A 19,649-nucleotide genomic window follows, 5' to 3' on the forward strand; every position below is an offset into this window, starting at 1 on the left:
ACACTCCTACAGCCTCTACAGAAATCGACATTCTCCGAAACATTCACCTTATTGACTATTATGTTTAACGATTGTTCAAATTGATGACGTCAGAAGTGATTGGGATGATAGGTTTCCTGTCTGAAATTATAACAGTGAACCAGTTAATGTTTTGAAAACAATTTGATAAACAATTCCATGCCCACCATTTTATTCCAGGTGCATTTAGTTACTTGAATTTAGATTTAGATTTAAAGCCTCTGGATTACTAGCCGAGGAATCTGTCCCGTCGTGTTTTCAAGATCAGCATCATGCATTCTACTCCTGCAGCTAGTGGTCTATTTGGGTGTATTTCATTTTCTGGCAAAAAATGCTGGACCTTTCTGCCTTCCTACCCGCACAAGTTGCTCATGGCACATTACCCATCTTCTGGGTCAGTGACCATGGTTTAAACCTCGATAGCTACTTAAAATGAACTCAGCGTTCATCTAGACAAGCAATCAAAAAATGCACACACAGTCAAGCAAATGCATAACAACCACTTGCATTTTTTGTTTGGAAGTTTAGAGTACCCAATTCATTTTTTCCAATTAAGGGGCAATTTAGCGTGGCCAATCCACACACCCTGCACATCTTTGGGTTGTGAGGGCGAAACTCACGCAAACACAGGGAAAATGTGCAAACTCCACACGGACAGTGACCCAGAGCCGGGATCGAACCTGGGACCTCTGCACCTTGAAGCAGCAGTGCTGACCACTGCGCCACCGTGCTGCCCACTGATAGCACCTTTAACAGTAAAATATCCCACAGTGTTTCGCATGAGCATTATGAGGCAAAACGTGATACTACACATAAGAAGGTATGAGGACAGATAACCAAATACTTGATCAAACAGGTAGATTTTCAGGGGCGCATTAAAGGAGCAAGAACTGTCAAGGTGGAGAGGTTCACAAATGGAATTCCAAGATTAAGACTTAGATATCTGAAGGCGCAGTTGGCAAGAGCAGGTGAAGAAAGTTGGGATGTAAGAATTGAATGAAAATGGCACTTGAGGAGTTGTGAGGACAGTGGAGGCAATAGAGATTCTGAGGGGCATGGATATAGAGAGATTTGAACGTAAGGATGAGAATTTAAAAATCAAAGCATTGATGGAACAGGAATCAATGTCGGCCAATGAGCCGATGTGATAACTTATTGGTACTTAGCACAAGTTTGGATACTGGCAGAAGAATTTTGAAAGAGTTCGAGTTTAAGGAGAAGGCAATTAGGGTCACGTATGAACTGGTCAGAGAATCAGCATGGATATGTAATAATAATAATAATGATAATAATCTTTATTGTCACAATTAGGCATACATTAATACTGCAATGAAGTTACTATGAAAAGCCCCGAGTTGCCACATTCCGGTGCCTGTTCGGATACACTGAGGGAGACTTCAGGACGTCCAAATAACCTAACAGCATGCCTTTCGGAACTTGTGGGAGGAAACCGGAGCACCCGGAGGATATCCACCCAGAAATAACGTGCCGACTCTGCACAGACAGTGACCCAAGCGGGAATCAAACCTGGGGCCCTGATGCTGTGAAGCAACAGTGCTAACCACTGGACAGCATGTACACCAAATCTTCTGGATTGTCCGAGGACCTAACTAAAGTGGTGGATCAGAGAGTGTCTACTATTTATATGGACTTCCAGAAGTCATTCGGTAAAGTTCCCCACCAGAGACTGTTAACACAAATGAGAGTGAATGGAATTGGAGATAACCTATTGATATGGGTAGGAAATTGGCCAAGAGATTGAAAACAGAAAGTAGGGATAATAGGTATAAACTGATCCTGGTAGTCGGCCCCTGGCCCCTGCCCCCTCCCCCCTGCCCTTACCTTTCCTCCTTCTCCCAGACCCTCTTCAAACTGGGGCAAGATGGACTACAACTCCCGGCAGCTCCCTCGAATGCCGCGCATGCGCCACTGGCCTCAGTGTTCACGTGACGTGAGGAGTCACGAGCACCATGGCGGAAGTGGAACAGGTAAATAAAAGGGTGCAAGATGTCTCTGTGCAAATCGGTGCGTGTCTGCTCCGGGGAGGAGAGGCTGAGATGTCAGTAGCGGTGAGATTGGGGAGGACCTGAAGCGGGGCGTGGGGGGTGCTGCCTCCCCGCAGCTCTGGGACTGGTCGGTTGGTGAGGGGCCCTCAGGGCGCTGCTGACAGTGCAGCCACAGACAGAGCCATTAGCCCAGTCCAGCCTCATACTGTTCCAGGGATAACGCTGTCATGGCCGTTACAAGAACTTTACCTTTTGATTGTGTGTTTTGAAGAAAGCCCGAGCTGTTTTGTAAATACCAGCGTTTGTGCGGCTGCTTTGGTTTCGACACCAATTAGTAGAGGTGGAAGTTCTCACCGTAACCAGTGCACTTGTCCCATCATGGACTACACCCTCTAGTCAACATACTCTGTTCTCAGCTGAAGTTCTAAAGCTGTGAAAGGTAACTGCCCCTCCCTTTGGGGTCTTGGTGGTACTCCACACGATTGCCCTCCATGTGTGCACCCGATTGCAATAATAATTGTCACATGTAGGCTTACATCAACATGGTGATGAAGTTACTGTGAAAAGCCCCTAGTCGCTACATTCTGGCACCTATTCGGGTGCACAGAGGGAGAATTCACTGTCCAAATTACCTAATAACATAGCATTTGGGACTTGTGGGGGAAAACTGGAGCCCCTGCTGCAAACACTCACAGATACAGGGAGACTGCAGAATTTGCACACTGATCCAAGCCAGGAATCAAACCAGGGACCCTGGTGCTGTGAAGCAACAGTACTAACCACTGTGCAGCCCTAAATTGTGCTTTCAGCTCCCAAGGCCTGAAGCTCTGAATTTCATCCCCTATGTGGATGGTACTGGTTTGGTCTGGATTTACTGTTCGTCCTTGAGAAGGTGGTGGCATGTATTGCCTCCTTGAACTGCTGCAGTCCATGTTGTTGTAGGTGAGATGAGTGACTGCTATTGACGTTAAGGCAGCATCAAGGAGCTCTAGCAAAACTGGAATTGATGGGAATCAGAGGGAAATTCTCTGCTGGTTGGAGTCATGCATTGCACAAAAGAGTGATTTGTGACATGGTGTACAGTGGTTAGCACTGCTGCCTTGCAGCTCCAGGAACCTGGGTTCAATTCCGGCCTCGGGTGACTATGTGTGGGGTTTGCACTTTCTCCTGTGTCAGTATAGGTTCCTCCGGGTGCTCCAGTTTCCTCCCACTGTCCAATGATGTGTAGGTGCTCATGGAGGAAACCCACACACACTGGGAGGTCGTGTAAACTCTTGTGCAGACAATAACCCAAGGCTGGAATTGAACCTGGGTCTCTAGTGCTGTGAGGCAGCAGTGCTAACCACTGTGCCATTGTGATGGGCAATAAATGCTGGTTTAGCAGTGAATTCATCCCATGAATTCATTTTAAAAACATACAGGGTTGTGAGAAAGGGAATTTCAGGATTTTAATGTAGCAATAGCGAAGGAATGGTGAAAGTTACAAGTCGGTGTTGTGTGACTTTGGTGGGGAGCTTGCAGGTAGTGCCATTCCCTTTCATCTGCAGTGTTTGCCCTTCTAGGTGCTGGAGGTTGTGGATTTGGAAGATGCTTTTGAAGGGGCTTTGTTGAAGTGCATCTTATCTTACCACTGTGACTGGTGGATGGTGTGAATGTTTAAGGTGCTGGGTGAGGTGCTAATCAAGCTTTGTCCTGGATGGTTGAGTATTGTTGGGGATGCCCTCATCCAGGTAAGCGAATGGTATTCCATCACACTCTTGACTTGTGCCTTCTAGATGGTGGACAAGCTTTGAGGAGTTGGGAGGTGAGTTACTCTTTGCAGAATTCCCAGCCTCTGACCTGCTCTTATGAACACAGTATTTATATGGCTGGTCCTGTTTATAGTTTCTGGTCCGTGGTAACCTCTCAGGAGATAGTCAGAGATTCAGTGGTTGTTGTGCCATTCAGTATTGGAGATGGTCAATACTTGGCACTTGTGTGCACGAATGTTACTTGCCATTTCTTAGGCCAAGCCTGAATATTGTACAAGTGTGTTGCAAATGGACACTGAACGCTTCAGCATCTTGAGGATTTGCAAATAGTGCTGAACATTGTGCAGTCATCTGCAAAACGTTCCCACTTCTGATAAAAACAAATTACTGTGGATGCTGATAAAATTTGAAATAAAAACAAAGTACAATCATTCGCAACAGGTCTGACAGCATCTGTGGAGAGAGAAGGGAGCTAACATTTTTAATCTGGATGACTGCAATAGCTGGAGCAAACTGAAATAAGGTCAGATTTATACTGTTTGGAGGGGGAGATGGTATAGGGGGCCAGCAACAGGTGTAGATTAACAAATATGTTGTGCACAGAAAGACCAGAGGAATGTAAATGGGATGATTAAGGCTAAGAAGGGTGCTAATAGTGGCTGTAGGTACGTTACAGTCTCCTGGACTTCACATTGAGTTTAACAACTTCATAGGATCATAGGATTTGCAGTGCAGAAGGAGTCCTTTTGGCCCATCGAACAGTACTGGCCCTTGGAAAGAGCACCCTACTTAAGCCTACATCTCCACCCTATCCCTATAACTCAGCAACCCCACCTAACCTTTTGGACACTTGAGGGGCAATTTAGCCTGGCCAATCCACCTAACCTGCACTTTCTTGGACAGTGGGAGGTAACCGGAGCACCCCCTTCCAGAATACATTCTGTTCCCTTGGCACTCTGCTTTGCCCAAGTGGTATTCAACATGGAGGAGTACGGATTCACCAGCTAAGGCAGGTGGGGGGAGAGGGAGGAGAATGGTGGGTGGTAATAATCATCAGGAAGTTTCCTTGCCTATGTTTGACCTGATTCTGAGATTTCATAGGGTCCAGAGTCAATGATGAGGACTCCCAGAGCAACTTCCACCAAACTGTGTTGGAAGTATCCTCCTGTTTAAACCTGGTTTCCCTTGGGTATTCCCCTCTATTTTCTTGGTTGTTGTAACTCTTGTATCTGGGACATTGTAAGGTGTGAATTGGAGTATCACTGCCAGTCTGATTCTTCACTGGTCTGGGGAACAGCCCTCCCAATTCTGCCACAGTACCCAGATGTTGTTGAGGAGGACTATGCTGTATGTGCCGTTGCTTACTGCCGAGCGATCTGTCCAGTTTCACTATTCCTTTTAGAATTCATAGCGGCTTGATACAACTGGCTTGCTCAGCCAGAGGGCATTCAACAGTCAATCATATTTCTTTGGGTCTGGAGTTTCGCATAGGTCGGACTGGGTACGGAATGCAAATTTCCTTCAGTAAAGGGCAGAGATCAACTATGGTTTCGTGGAGATCGGCTATGGTTTTGTGGTCACCATGAGACTACTGTTTCATCCTTAATTTATTAATTTAATTTAAATGGTGGTGGGATTTGAAACCCCTGCCCCCAGAGCCTAATACTCTGGATTACAAGTCCAGTGGCATTGCCACTACACCACTGCCTTCACCGCAATAAAAGTATAACTGCAAGTTGCTGTTGAGATCTAGTCTGCAAATGCATTGATGACTGTTTATTCGACTTTGGAGTACAGTATGAGCATCCCTACAATTTATATGGAGGAGGAAGCTCCATTTATACCATAAGGATAGCCTAATGAGGTACTTCATTAAATTGTGTCCTTTCAGAGTCGAACTGTAGCCTGATTTAACCATTTTTGCAGCAGCCTGATGGCATTAAACAATATCAGAATATTTTGTCTAACTGAGGAGATCAATTGTAAGTTCTGAGGTACATCTAGATGAGCTTCGCCCTCAAACTTCACTTTTCTTCAAACAATTATGACTCAATGGGGACCTTGTGTAGATATAGAAGACCGTCACTGTGACGGGAAGTAAACATGGAACCGCTCTCTTAGTGCCAGAGCAGCAAGATGCAAGGTCAAGGGGTTGGAAAGGGCACATTTAGAATAGACATCAATGAAGAGTATTTATTTTGAAGGTCTTCCAACAGGCCAGGACACTGATCTCCTCTTGAAGTAACAGCTTCAGGCTGTTGGGAAGATGGTAGAGTCCATATCCTAGAGGAATGAGACAAAATGCATCATGGTGGGTCCTACCATATAAAGGTCAGCTATGCAAATCCCTGCCTGTGTTTTGTCAAAACTCAATTGGGCCAATTGCAATAGCTCCTATATTCATTGACACTACATTTATGGCATAAAATACATAATTCAGCAGAATTTGGTCCATTATGAAGCTTACAAGATGCCACATTTACTTTATTTCAAGGTGGAATTCAACCACATTTTTTCGTTAATAGAATGAAGGAAAAAAAAAGTGCTCCTGGATTTAGTACAGTCATTATATATAATGGGTTTGGTTATAGTAATGGAATGTTAGTAAATCATTTAAACGCTTTCTATTTCATCATTTCCAGCTTTTTCTGAATTTATTTACTCAGCACGTCAGGTAGCATCTATGGAGAAAGAAACAGTTAATGTTTCAAGACTTCTGACCTCAACTCGGCTAATTAAATTTTTGGCTATGTATGTAATTATTGGCAGCGTTTCCAACAAGAGGCACTGGACTGATTTTACCTGGGAGGGTTTGATTAAAAAATGTCTCCATTTGTAAACTTCTAAACTCAGCAAATCCTGTACACAAAGTCTTGATATTCACCCAGGAAACCTGCCCATCAAACCTTGCCTGGCAATTCTAACCTAAGTTTGGACATCTATAGTTGTAGAAATGCACAAATGACTATGTAAAATACAATTAAATCCCCTTCGTTCAGAATATTACATTTTTCTCAACACTAACTTTGCCATGTTGGTTAACTTTTTAGTGCAGAGAGTAACTTTGGATTTATTAGTGGATAGAATCATGATTTGCATCTAATTTTCCTTTACCAGGAGTCAACCAAGATGTTTTAGTATGCAAGAGTCAGTCATTACAGCACAAAAGCAGGATGATCCAAGTCCACTACATTCATGCCTCCTTTCTGGGGAGCAATCCAGTCAATCCCACTCCCTTGATCTATTCCTCCCAGTTCTGCCAGGATTATATCGTTTCCCCTTCCATCACCCTTGCTGGCAAGAGTGTTTCAGGTCACACCACGTGCTGGATGAAAAATGTTCTTTCTCTTATTCCCACAACCTGCAATCTGTCCTATTTCCAAATTGTATAAAGATAAGGTTTTTCTTCGTCTGCGTTATCTAAATCTGTTGTCCCTGAGGATTATTTGTCGGACATTTGAGACCAACGTATCAGAGCTGGAGTAACTTCTTGTGCTGGCACATATTAGACCTCCTGATGGCCGTAGAGAGAGCCTTCTCAAAGAACATGAGCTGATGGTTAACAACACTCCTATTGACTAGAGGATGGTAGTAAAACCTATGCACTCAACTGAAATATTGTAGTCCCTATTGAAACATACTCCTCACCCTACAGACTGATTACAGCCCCACCTCTTAGTGGCAACAACTGCAACCAGGTAACTGGCCCGAGTACTGTCCCAGGTTTCAGCCTTCCATGCAAAATCTGGACAACCCATCACAGCTTGAGGACAGGCCAAGAAAGATGAAGCCACTTCCTCTATAAATGGAACATGAGGAACAGCTCCCATTGTGACTGTGGCCATCCAAGTTGGACTATCACCCATATACTGAACCTCTGCCCTAAGAGGTGGAATCTCAATCATTCACACTGTATCTGAGGAAGCTCTTGGATGAATTGATAACCAAATATAGAACTATAATTACTTCCCCAGTCTTATGAATAGAAAGCATTTAAACCTGTCGCAAACTGTACATATATCACATTTTCCCTCAAGTCACCTTTGTTACAAAGAGAACAACCCAGCTTCTCCAAACTAACCTTGTAAAGAAAGCTGCTCATCACTGGAACCATTCTTGTAAATATCTTCTGCACCCTCTTTGAGAACCCTCGCATCATTCATAAAATGCGGTGACCACAATTGGGTGCAATATTCTGGTTACCAGAGCTTTTTAAAAGGTCAACAAACTTAGCTGCATTTGTACTCTGTACCTCTTTATGGAACCCAAGATCTCACATGTTTCGTGAATTACTCTCTCAAAAGTACAAAGATATATATCCAGGTGGATTGGCCATACTAAATTGCCCCGAGTGTCCAAAAGGTAGTGGGGTTACGGGGACAGGATGGGGAATGGGTCTAGGTAGGATACTGTATCGGAGGGTCGGTGCAGACTCAAATAGACTCTGTCTGCGCTGTAGGGATTCCACACGTTCTGCACCAGAATCTGAGTATGAAGTAGCCATGGCATTTCGATTACAATGTAAATTCACTTTCTGAAAACCCTTGTGAGGCCGGAGTCGATGTATGGCTCTGAAAGAAGAGTGGCAGAAGTAATTTATTATTTTACTTTGACATTTGCCAGTTCGATAGAACAGTAGACATGGCATTGATGAGTAATGAGGTAAGTGCATTTAAAATGAAAAAAAGAGATGTGTGGAATAAACTAAACACATTTGGAGGATAAAACCCATGGTTCAGATGGATTGCTTCCACATATTTTGAAATAATCCAAGAAAGAGATAGCAGAGGCATCATTAATGCCATGAGGAAGTAGATAGTCAGAATATTTTCTATTTTGCATTCATCAGGTTAATTTTTATGAAATATACCTTGGAGCCCAACAAGGTTGGGATTCCACAACAGTGGACAATATTCTTTGACCTTTTAAATGCAGTGATCCTGTTGATTGCAGATGATCTGCAGAATAAACTATTGGAAGAGTTGAATAATCTTTCCTGTTTAAATATGCCATCCTTGGGGACCATGTGATGCGGGTGCGGGAATAGCTTTTCCGTGGGCTTTGGTGCCATTCTCTCTGTGATCCGTCATTTATCCTGATTGCCCGGCACAGGTTTGCCTAAACCATGAATTAACACTTGATATGTCCCGAGAGGCCTTCTGGATTAGTATTGGTGTGAATCTGCCAAAAGATGTGAAGACATCCGATGATAAAAGGGTGCAATTGGATTCCACAGGGATGGAACTGCATTTTCAATATGGCGACTTGATCCTCAAGCGGTCTCTTGAGCTGGCCTTCTGAGATGCTCTCCGAGGTGCTGAAAATGATGACTAACAACATTCGCTTAGTTATTGACCAGAGACGACTTACTGACACAAAACCTTAGTGCTCAAGGGTCTGAGTTGCAGAATGCCAGTAAAAGGCTTGATGTTATGGAGGAAAGGATCTCGAATGTCGAAAATGTTGCTTCTTCAGCTGAAGTTTGTATTCAATCCTTAAAACTAGCTATGTGGCCTGTCAGAAATCCTGGAATATTTGGAGAACTGAGGTCGGAGAAAGAATATTCCAGTCTTCGGTCTGCCTGAGGGAGTGGAGGGTAAGGCTCCTATTAAGTTATTTGAGAATCGACTGACATTTCTTTGGGCAGGATATGAAAGCTGGGCATTTCAGGCCAAGTGACAATCGATGTTCCAGGCCTGTAATCATTTGCTTCCGCAATTTTAAAGGTCCCGGAGACGGCGAAGCGGGGCAGGGCCTGGCTCCATTCGGGAATGAGGATTTCCGTTTTACAGGACTTTTCGGGAATGACGCAGCTGCAGTGTCAAGGCTTGGATTTAAGGCAGCTGGAATGATTTGTGTTATGCATTATCCTGCAAACCTGAAAGTGATATCTGATGATTCGATTCTGTCGTTTTTCAATAATTGACTACTGCCTTGGCCTTCATTAAATCAATAAAGGTAAGGAATTGGATTGATAGTCTGGAACTTGGAACACTCAACATCTCTAATCCAGACTCTCTTCCTATCAATTGTGTTGGTTGTCTGATTATATTGTCATCTTTCTTGCTTAAAGGGAGATATTAATATTTGAGCCCTGTGATGAATGTATTTTTGACCTTTATGTATGGTAGTTGTGCCACATGTTTGTTATCCGTTGGTCTTATTAGCCGTGTCTTAACCATGGCAGAATTGAGTGGCGGCAGTGCTGAAGGATGGTGGTGGATAAAGGTCTTCATGGGTTGGCTTAAAATGTGCGAGAGGCATTTGTTTACCATTCCCTTGTGGGCTCTCTATCTCCTACTCGTTGAGGAGGGTGATATGTTGGTAATTACAGTATGGCCATAGGGATAGTCCTTTGGGTCCTCGCTCTTGTTGAGTGTTCCTTAATTGTGGTTGTGATTCTTTTTGTATTATATTTGTGCCTCTTATGTTTACTGTATACATGCCTTGGTACAGACTTGTCTTTTATCCGTGAAGGACTGTGTTAGGGACATTTTGGTGCCTCAGGTGTAAATTGAGATGGGGAGGGGATGTGGCGCTTGCTCGAATATGGTACAAAAATCTTATCCTATTCTTCTGGACTATGCAATAGCAGTAACACATTTTAAACTTTGCTCATGGAATATATGGGGAATTCATTATCCCATCGAAAGGAAAAAGATCCTCTCTTTCCTCAAGAAGGAGAAAGTGACATAACCTTGTTCAGGAGACTTGAATGACAGGGAGCACTTAAAATTGAGGCAGGAATAGGTGGGGTAGGTCTATTTTGTCTCTCTTTTTAACGAGTGGTGGGGGAGGGAGAGAAATCCTGGTCAACAAGAATGTTCCCTTGAAGGTCGAGAACTGTGGTAAGGATAAGAGTGGCAGGTATGTGATTGTTAGGGGACTGGTACACCTGTCTCAATAATGAATGTGTATGGGGTGGCACAGTGGGTTAGCACTGCAGTCTCGCGGTGCCGAGGCCTCAGGTTCGATCCCGGCTCTGGGTCACTGTCCGTGTGAAGTTTGCACATTCTCCCCGTGTTTGCATGGGTTTCGCCCCCACAACCCAAAGATGTGCAAGGTAGGTGGATTGACCACACTAAATTGCCCCTTAATTGGAAAAAATGAATTGAGAGGGGCCAGGCAGGACTGCCCACACTGGCTATTGAGGCATTGTGGAGTCTATTGCGTGGGACTCCCTAATATTAGGGCTGGAGTGTGGGGACAAGCAGCACGAGATGATGCTTTACGCAGACGATGTATTGTGTGGAATCTGGATGTCTAGGTTCCTGCTATTTAGTGCCTTTACAACTTTATTCTTAAGACAACTTTGTGTCTTGACTCCTCTATTTCCCTCGTGGGAAAATCTTGAATTTAGTGGAGCCTGAATAGTTGATCAGCAAATTTTGTGTTACCGCATGTTCCAGATCCTGCATTAGTACATTGGGTACTTTGCGGTCTCTGAAAAAAGACTTGGCAACTAACATTGAGGAAACATGGGACAGTATATGGAATTATGGCAGTAAAACTTCTGTTTGTAATAAAATTAAGGAGACCGTTTAAAATACTGCACAGCTTGCATATCACACCTAATCTTAGACACAGATTTGAGTCTGCTATATACCCGGTGTGCCTAAAAGTGCCTAGTATTTGAGGGTGATTATATACATTGTGTATGGGCCCATGTTAAGATTCAATCCTGATGTAGAGAGCTGGAGAAGATCTTTGACAGAGCTTTAGAATTGAATCCTATGTTCCTGGATTAGTGGCAAATATCCTTCAATTCGAATCTGGCATAAATAAGTTCTAGAATGTATTCCTATGGAATTCCTGACATCTGTGATCCGTTCTACATCTGATGTTATCCTAAAGTATGGGACCCCTATCTTAAAATTTTAGGCTCCATCTTGTCTGACCTGCTCCTGTTGGGCTTTCCATGAGCCATATTATATGTCTTGATGTCTCAATACCTTAAGGTGTGTGGCCTGTACTGTTATCGTTTCATACTTCGTTGCCCTTATCCTCCTTTCCCCCTTAACCTGCTATTAACTGTCATTGGATTGATCCGGTATCTAAACTGGAGGTACTAGTTCTGAAGTATACTGTTCTAAATTCATCCTGTCGTGTTTGTTCCTATATTTGTTGTTGTTCTGTAATGTACCTGTTTTGCATTGTTAATTACTTTTTGCAATATTTGTTAAAAATTGCAAAATCTAATGAAATTATATATGAGGTGAACTTATTAAGACATACAGATTCTCAGGAAGCTTGACAGGGTAGATGCTGAGAGGATGTTTGCTCTTGTAGAAAAGTCGAGGACCAATCTCGGAGTAAGGGGTCGCTCGTTTAACATGAGGAATTTCTTCTCCAAGGGTAGTGAATCTGTGGAATTCTTTATTACAGAGAACTGTAGAGGCTGGGTCATTAAGTATGTTCAAGGCTGAGATGGGCAGAGTTTTAATCAGTAAGGGAATCTAGAGTTATGGGGATAAGGCGGGAAAGTGTAGTTGAGGATTATATTAGATCAGCCATGATCTCATTGAATGGCAGAGCAGACTGTTGGGTTTATCCACAATAAAACATATTGAGCTACAATAAAACACGTTGAGCTAAGAAGAATGCATTTCCAATTTTTCCTGTTTTGCTCAAAAGTCTCGATGGAGATGAAAGTTGCTGTCTGACCAAAACTGAGCTCCGATGTCAGTTCAGACTAAGGTTTGAGTTTGGACTTTCTAATTTCTGTCAAATTTTCTTAAAAGGAATAGTGATAGTTTAGGTAGCTTGTGTATAATTGGTTAATGGATGGGGGGTCGAGGAGTGAATGGAATGGATGGTTTTCCGACTAGAGAGAGAAGAGTATGCAATGGAATCCTCCTGGGTCAGTATTTGATGTTGGCATTCTTGCATAAATTACCTAGTCTGGGTAAGAGAAAGGACAACTTTGAATTTTGTATAAACTTTGGTAATGTAGTAAATAGCATTATAGCAGAGGCTTTGGGCAACTTTTTTTTGCACCTTTCTTCACAGTAGAAGACACAAAACATCCCAAGAATAGTAGAAAATCAAGAGATAAGGGTGCATGGAACTTATTGCTGGAGAAAAAGTTATGGAACTCTAATGGGACTTGAGGCTGCCAAAACCCCTGACCTGATGGCCTGCACTCTTGGGTCTTAAAGAAGTGGCTGTGTAGCGTTTACATTGGAAGCATTTCAGAGAAGGTTCACTCTGATGAATCCTGGATTGGGGAGTTTTCTTATGAGGAAGGTTTGCGCCTATATTCATTGGGAGTTCAAAAGAGTGAGCGATCTTATTGAAACATGCAAGATTCTGAGGGGGCTTGGAGGGTAGATGCTGAGAGGCTGTTTCCCCTCGTGGAGGGATAGAACCCGTGACCACAGTTTAAAAATAAGGAATCTCCCATTAATGATAGATATGAGGGATTTATTCTCGAAGGATCATTTAGTCTTTGGAATTCTCTTTCCCAGAAAGCAGTCTAGGCTGGGTCATTGAACATAATCAAGGCTGTCAGATGACAGACGGAAAAGTGGAGTTGTGGCCAAATATCTTGGATTTTCTACTATTCTTGGGAATGTTTTTGTGTCTTCTGCTGTGATGGCAGATACAAAAGAGTTGTCCAAAGCCTCTGCTATAATACAGCTAGCTATTTACTACATTCCCAAAGTTTACATCATCCACAAAATTCAAAGTTGTCCTTTCTCTTACCCAGGTTAGGTAATTATATGTAAGAAAAGCAAACATCCAATACAGATCAGCCACGCTCTTATTGAATGGCAAAGCAGGCACAAGGGACCAAAAGGCCAACTCCTGCTACTAGTTCTTGTGCTTTTATGTCCATTATAGCAGATTGCAGGAGTGGTGAGATGGGCCCCCACATAGCAGATACCAGATACTATTTAATATAGGTAGGTGTAAGGTTCAAGACAACAACATTGCAAGGCTTTATAATTCCAATGGCTCTAATTTGAGGGGGTGGGGGTGCTATTTCTGTGCAAGAGCAGAGGGACCTGGGATGCCTGTTCAGAAATCTTTGAACAAGCATAAGTGAGTTTTAAAAAAAATAAAATAAATTTAGAGTACCCAATTCTTTTTTTCCAATTAAGGGGCAATTTCGCACAGCCACCTATGCGGGAGTGATGGCCTCCACGCTCCCCACTGTTCCTGGGCTTGGGTCACCGTTTCACCTCATGACCCAAAAACTTGGAGTGAAGTGCTACACCCACCCCACCATGTCAATCGAGGCCTGCGTCTGTGCTATGGCTGAGGTTGTTGGCCCTTTGGCCATAGTTGCGGTCTCGAAGGTGTATGGCAAAGCTGTCTTCTTTTAAGAGCTGAGTCGGTCCACCTCGCCCTGGAAAAAGGTGGGCGGGATCTGCCTGGCGGTGGACCCGCTGGAGGCCACTGCCGAGAGAGTTATCCTCTCTAATGTCCCGCCTTTTATTCCCACGGAGCTCCTCCTCGCCCACCTCCATCAACTGGGGGAGGTACGGTCAGGGGTGATACCTCTCCCGCTCGGCCTTAAAGATCCCACCCTCCAGCATATTTTCTCATTCCGGCACCAGGTCTTTGTTTGCCTGGCCCGGGAGGAGGTCCTGGAAGGGACTTTTGAGATCCCTTTTGGGGACGAAACGTGCCATGCCTGCAAGAAGGTAGGACATATTAGAAAAATTGGCCCACCTCTAACACTGCCGCTGATGATGCTGCCGGCCCCTCTACTTCCACTGGCGTGGAGGTGAGGGGACAGCCTCGTAGCTGGAAGGTGGAGAGGAAGACCAACGGTGATTCGCCAGAGGTCAGGTTTGGGTCCTTCTGACCCTCTACCCCTGACTGACCCAGTGCCCCTGGCTACTGACCTGGGTGCAGCCGTTACGCCTCACCCCACCATCTCCCAACAAAACCCTCAGCCCGGTGACATTTCTCCATCGAATGCTGGGCCCGGCGACACTTCTGCGCGGGCCCCTCTGGGTGGCGGTAGTGATGTGCGCGACTTCAGACCAGAGGGTGCTCTGTCCCAGCCACAAATTCTGGAGAGAAGCATTGAGGGACAAGGAGTCAGCCTGGAGGGACCTCCAGAGATAGAGGTCTCCCGGCGTGTGACCCTCTCCCCAACAAACGGTGTCAATGCAGGTTCTTTTCCATCGCGTCACACCCAGACCCCGAAAGAAAAGAGGCGGGGGGATAGTGAGGAAATCCCAGCAGCTGCTGCTGTCCCCCGAGCAGGGTGCTTCGGGGTCGGAAGGGACCCGAGAGGGCCCGCTCCACCCAGTACAATTTAGCACCCCGCATTTGTTCAATTTCTCAGGGGAGGGGGTCAGCGACAAGCCCCTGCTTCTAAGGTTCTTAGCGGGTTATAGTTTGGAAGACCCTCTGTCCCAACCGCTGTCTTTGGGCACCTCTACCACCATCCCGGCCCTGTTTCTGGAGTTATTTTCGGGGCCTTCCAGTGACCATGCGGCGGGGGCGGAGCATTTGCACCACCGCTTCCCACTGGCACGGGGCCTCAGGAGGAGCCTGAGGAGATCCCGCCTGTCGATGATCCCGGTGGTGGGATCAAGGCAGCACCTGAGTTGGTTGGTGGGCCCGTGTCGCCCGCCGCAGTCGGTATGGTGGAGGATTCAGGCCCGGAGGGCGACTGTCTGAAGGCTGTCAGCCGCCCAGTGTCGGGAGCGCAGGGTCCATGGGACGCTCTGTAGAGGGGTGCGGGTCTCACTCTTGCCTGACACTATGTCGCCCCTCACCCCCTCTGGGGATCTCCCAGAATATGGCACATCATAATTGATGGTTATTTTGTTTTTCTGCCTCTGTAGATAGTTCAGGCAGTGCCCTATTGGGCCCCCCCCTTCACCAACACTCCGACTCTGTCCCTCCCCACCGACACTGCACATCTTTTTGGATTGTGGTGGTGAGACCCACGAATACACTGGGAGAATGTGCAAACTCCACACGGACAGTGGGCCGGGATCGAACCCGGGCCCTCGGCGCTGTAAGGCAGCAGTGTGAACCACTATGCCATCGTACTGCCTTGGCATGGTGAGTTAATGAGACCGTTATGAAAAGGAAGGTTTGTGATTCTTGGCTTTGTAAAAAGGAGAATTGAAAGCAACACTAAAATTGTGCTATACCTTTAAAAATCATTTAATTTGGCCTCGGCTGCAGTCAATGTCTGAGATGCTGTAGAGAAGGTTTACCATTGATGATCAAGTTCCATCAAGTAGAGAAGTTGGTGAAAGTGACATTAGTTAGCAAAGGTTTTGATAGAACGTAAGGTGAACCGTTTCCTCAAGCAAACCAGTCAGTAAAGATAGGCCGTAGATTTACAATAATTGGCAAAAAAACTGGATGGGAACTGAGGCGAAATTATTTCGGAGGGTTCTCATTATCATGAATGCATGACCTGAAAGGGTGGTGAAATCATATTCCATCGGAACTTTCAAAGCCAATTGGACATGTACTAGAAGAGGACTAATTTGCAGGATTAGAAGGATAACATAGGGACATCGGACCAAGGAGCAGGTGTAGGCCTTTTGAGCGTACTCCACCATTCAAACATTCATGGCTGATCTGGCTGTGTTCTCGATTCACTTTCCTGTCTGCTCCCCATAACACTTAACTCCGTTGTCTACCAAAAGCCCATCTAACTCCGCCTCGAATAAGTTCAGAGAACAGCCACCACTGCTTTCTGAGAAGACCATTCCACAGACGAGTGACATTTTTGAGTAAAAATAATTCTGCTTGTTCCATCGTTAAGAGATAAACCTCTTATTTCTTAAAAAAGGTGTCCCTTAGTTTTAGTCTCTCTTCCCCTCCCCCACAGGTGGAGGCATCCTCCCGGCATTTACCCTATCAAGTCCCTCAAGATCTTGTATGTTTCAATAAGATCACTTCTCATTCTTCTAAACTCCAGTGGGTATAGGCTCAACCATTCAATCCTTTTTAAGACAAAGCATTATCCCTTCTTTGTACTGATTCTAACATTGTTCTTTCCAAATAAGTAGACAAAACTGCATGCAGTATTCCAGATGTGATCACACCAGTACCCTGTACAGCTGCAGTAAAGCTTCCCTACTTTTATGTTCCATTCTTGCGATAAATGACAACATTCCATTTGCCTTCCTAATCATTTGCTGTAACTTAACATTTTTGTGATTCATGTACGAAAACACCCAGATCCCATTGAGTTCTGCACTCGGTATACTACCTTTCTATTTTCCCACATCTAACTTTTTACCAGCTCAAATAACCTACCTATATCCCTTTGCAGACTCTCTGCACCTCATGGCAACTCACTTTCTTGCCTACCTTGCTGTTATCAGCAAATTTAGCTGCCATACATCTTGTCCCTTCAGATAGAGCTGTGGTATAGGTCTAATAAATTGGACAATTCTTTCCAAGAAAAAAGGGCTGTGATTCTATAATTCTGAGCTTTAGTGCATGCATCCAGAAAGATCCCAACTACCCCCAATCATGGTTTTACACTGTTCGTTAAATGTTTGAAGGAATTTTGGCCCTCCCAACATCAGGAATCCATTCCATATATTGATCACTATTTTTGTGTGAAGAACATCCTAAATCTTCATCCTAAATTTGTCTTTTACTACTTGTTGTTTTACCTTTTGGAAAGCTAGGGTCATTTGAAGATGGATTCATGTACATTGAAACGGGACAGTCAATTAAACTGTTGATGTAGTAGATTCTCACTTTGGTACAAATAATGATGGCATGTAATTAGAAACTTTTTAATGCTTTGAGCATGCCAGTTAAATCCAATTTCCAAAATGAAGCTTTGACAGTGTGCGTGCAAACAGTATACGTGGAGCCAAACAAATTAATACCGGTGCACCTTCTTCTGTAGATTCAAAATTAGCATTTGTCTGCATTTTATTGATGAATAACTTTTCAGTATTTATTTTATTTTTAAAAAATATTTTTATTCTCCTTTTTCACATTTTCTTCCGGATTTACACCCACCAACAATATCAGCAACAGATATGTCAATCCCCATAACAATAACAACGATTCCATCCTCCCACCAACCCCCAAACATCAGCCCGCATGTTTACACAAACAAATGACCAAAAAGGAATCAGGGATTACCCATAGTCATCCTTAATATACACAGCTGCCCTCCCCCCAAACCTCCCAACTAATGTTCAATGTTATCCAGTTCTTGAAAGTGCATAATAAATAATGCCCATAATTTGTAGAACCTCTCCGAGCTTCCCCTCAGTTCAAACTTAACCTTCTCAAGGGTCAAGTATTCCAACCAGTCCCCTTGCCACGCCAGGGCACAGGGTGGAGAGGCTGCTCTCCATCCCAGCAGGATCCGCCTTCGGGCGCTCAATGAGGCGAAGGCTACGATATCTGCCTCCACACCCGTTTCCAACCCTGGCTGGTCCGACACCCCGATAATGGCCTCCCGGGGACCCAGGTCCAGTTTCCCGTGCACCACCTTGGAAATTACCCTAAAAACCTCCTTCCAGTACTCCTCTAGCTTTGGACTGGACCAAAACGTATGAATGTGATTAGCGGGCCCCCCCACCCCGCAACACCCACACCCATCTTCTACTCCTTCAAAGAATCGGCTCATCCTCGCCCTCGTGAGGTGCGCTCTGTATACCACCTTCAGCTGCATCAGCTCCAACCTCGCACATGAGATGGAGGCATTTACTCTCCGGAGCACCTCACACCAGACCCCCTCCTCAAGAACCTCTCCCAACTCTTCCTCCCACTTTGCTTTGATCCCTTCCAGTGGTGCCTTATCCTCTTCCAAAATAGCTCCGTACACCGCTGACACTACCCCCTTCTCCAGTCCCCTTGTCGTCAGCACCTCCTCCAGCAATGTGGAGGCCGGTTCCTCCGGGAAGCTCTGTATCTCCTTCCTGGCAAAACCTCCATATATCTAAACATTTCTTCCTGCTCCAGCCCATACTTCGCTTCCAGCTCCCTCAATCCTACAAACCGACCTCTAAGAAACAAACCTTTTATTGTCTTAATCCCCTTCTCTTCCCATTTCCGAAAACTTCCATCCTACTTCCCTAACTCAAATATGTGGTTCCCCCTAATCGGCATTTGCCTTGACCCTGCCCCCAACCCGATGTGTTGGCGAAACTGCCCCCAGATTTCCAATGAAGCAATTATTACCGGACTCCCTGAGTATTTTCCCGGAGCTATCTGGAGCGGCGCTGTTGCTGGTGCTTTCAGTCCCGACCCCCTGCACAAACTCTCCTCCATTCTGGAACTTTTCAGTATTTATACAGTTAATTGCATAACCCTTTAACCCACCAACCCGTGCTCTGACTCGGTGAGCAAATCTAGTGAGCATCTGTGCCACACAGACCCAGTCTGTGCTGAGTTGGCTGCACTTGCTCTGAATTGTTGAATGAAAAGTTAGCCAGGTTATTGTTATTTTATTGGATTTGTTTATTGTCACGAATACCAAGGTACAGTGAAAAATATTTTTCTGCGAGCAGCTCAACGGATCATTAAGTACACGAAAAGTAAAGGAAATAAAAGAAAATATATAATCGGGCAGCACCAGGTACACAATGTAACGATAACATCGGGTGACGCATACAGGGGTGTACTGTTAGAGGTCAGTCCATAAGAGGGTCGTTTAGGAGTCTGGTAACAGCGGGGAGGAAGCTGTTTTTGAGTCCATTCGTGCGTGTTCTCAGACTTTGTATCCCCTGCCCAGTGGGAAAAGATGGAAGAGTGAGTATACCTGGTGGGAGGGGTCTTTGATTATGCTGCCCGCTTTCCCCAGGCAACAGGAGGTGTAGATGGAGTCGATGGATGGGAGGCAGGTTTGCGTGGTGGACTGGGCTGTGTTCACGACTCGCTGAAGTTTCTTGCAGTCTTGGGTTGAGCAGTTGCC

At 44.9% G+C, this 19,649-nt stretch overlaps 1 protein-coding gene across 5 annotated transcripts in view; it reads left to right on the top strand.

Moving 5' to 3' along the window:
• The first annotated feature begins 1,925 nt into the window (after window positions 1-1,925).
• Window positions 1,926-19,649, top strand: part of vps41 (VPS41 subunit of HOPS complex) — a 224,865-nt gene continuing 207,141 nt past the window's right edge. For 2 of the 5 annotated variants that reach the window (XM_038809937.1, XM_038809938.1), the window contains exon 1: window positions 3,752-3,828. In XM_038809937.1, coding sequence (XP_038665865.1) covers window positions 3,763-3,828 — 66 coding nt within the window. In that variant the 5' untranslated portion in view covers window positions 3,752-3,762. Of the gene's footprint in view, window positions 2,007-2,060; window positions 2,088-3,751; window positions 3,829-6,061; window positions 6,107-19,649 lie in introns of those variants that run through there. The other 3 variants (XM_038809941.1, XM_038809942.1, XM_038809939.1) reach the window with 3 other exon arrangements.

Source organism: Scyliorhinus canicula, chromosome 10 (genome assembly GCF_902713615.1).
Source record: "Scyliorhinus canicula chromosome 10, sScyCan1.1, whole genome shotgun sequence".
Taxonomy (NCBI): Eukaryota; Metazoa; Chordata; class Chondrichthyes; order Carcharhiniformes; family Scyliorhinidae; genus Scyliorhinus; species Scyliorhinus canicula.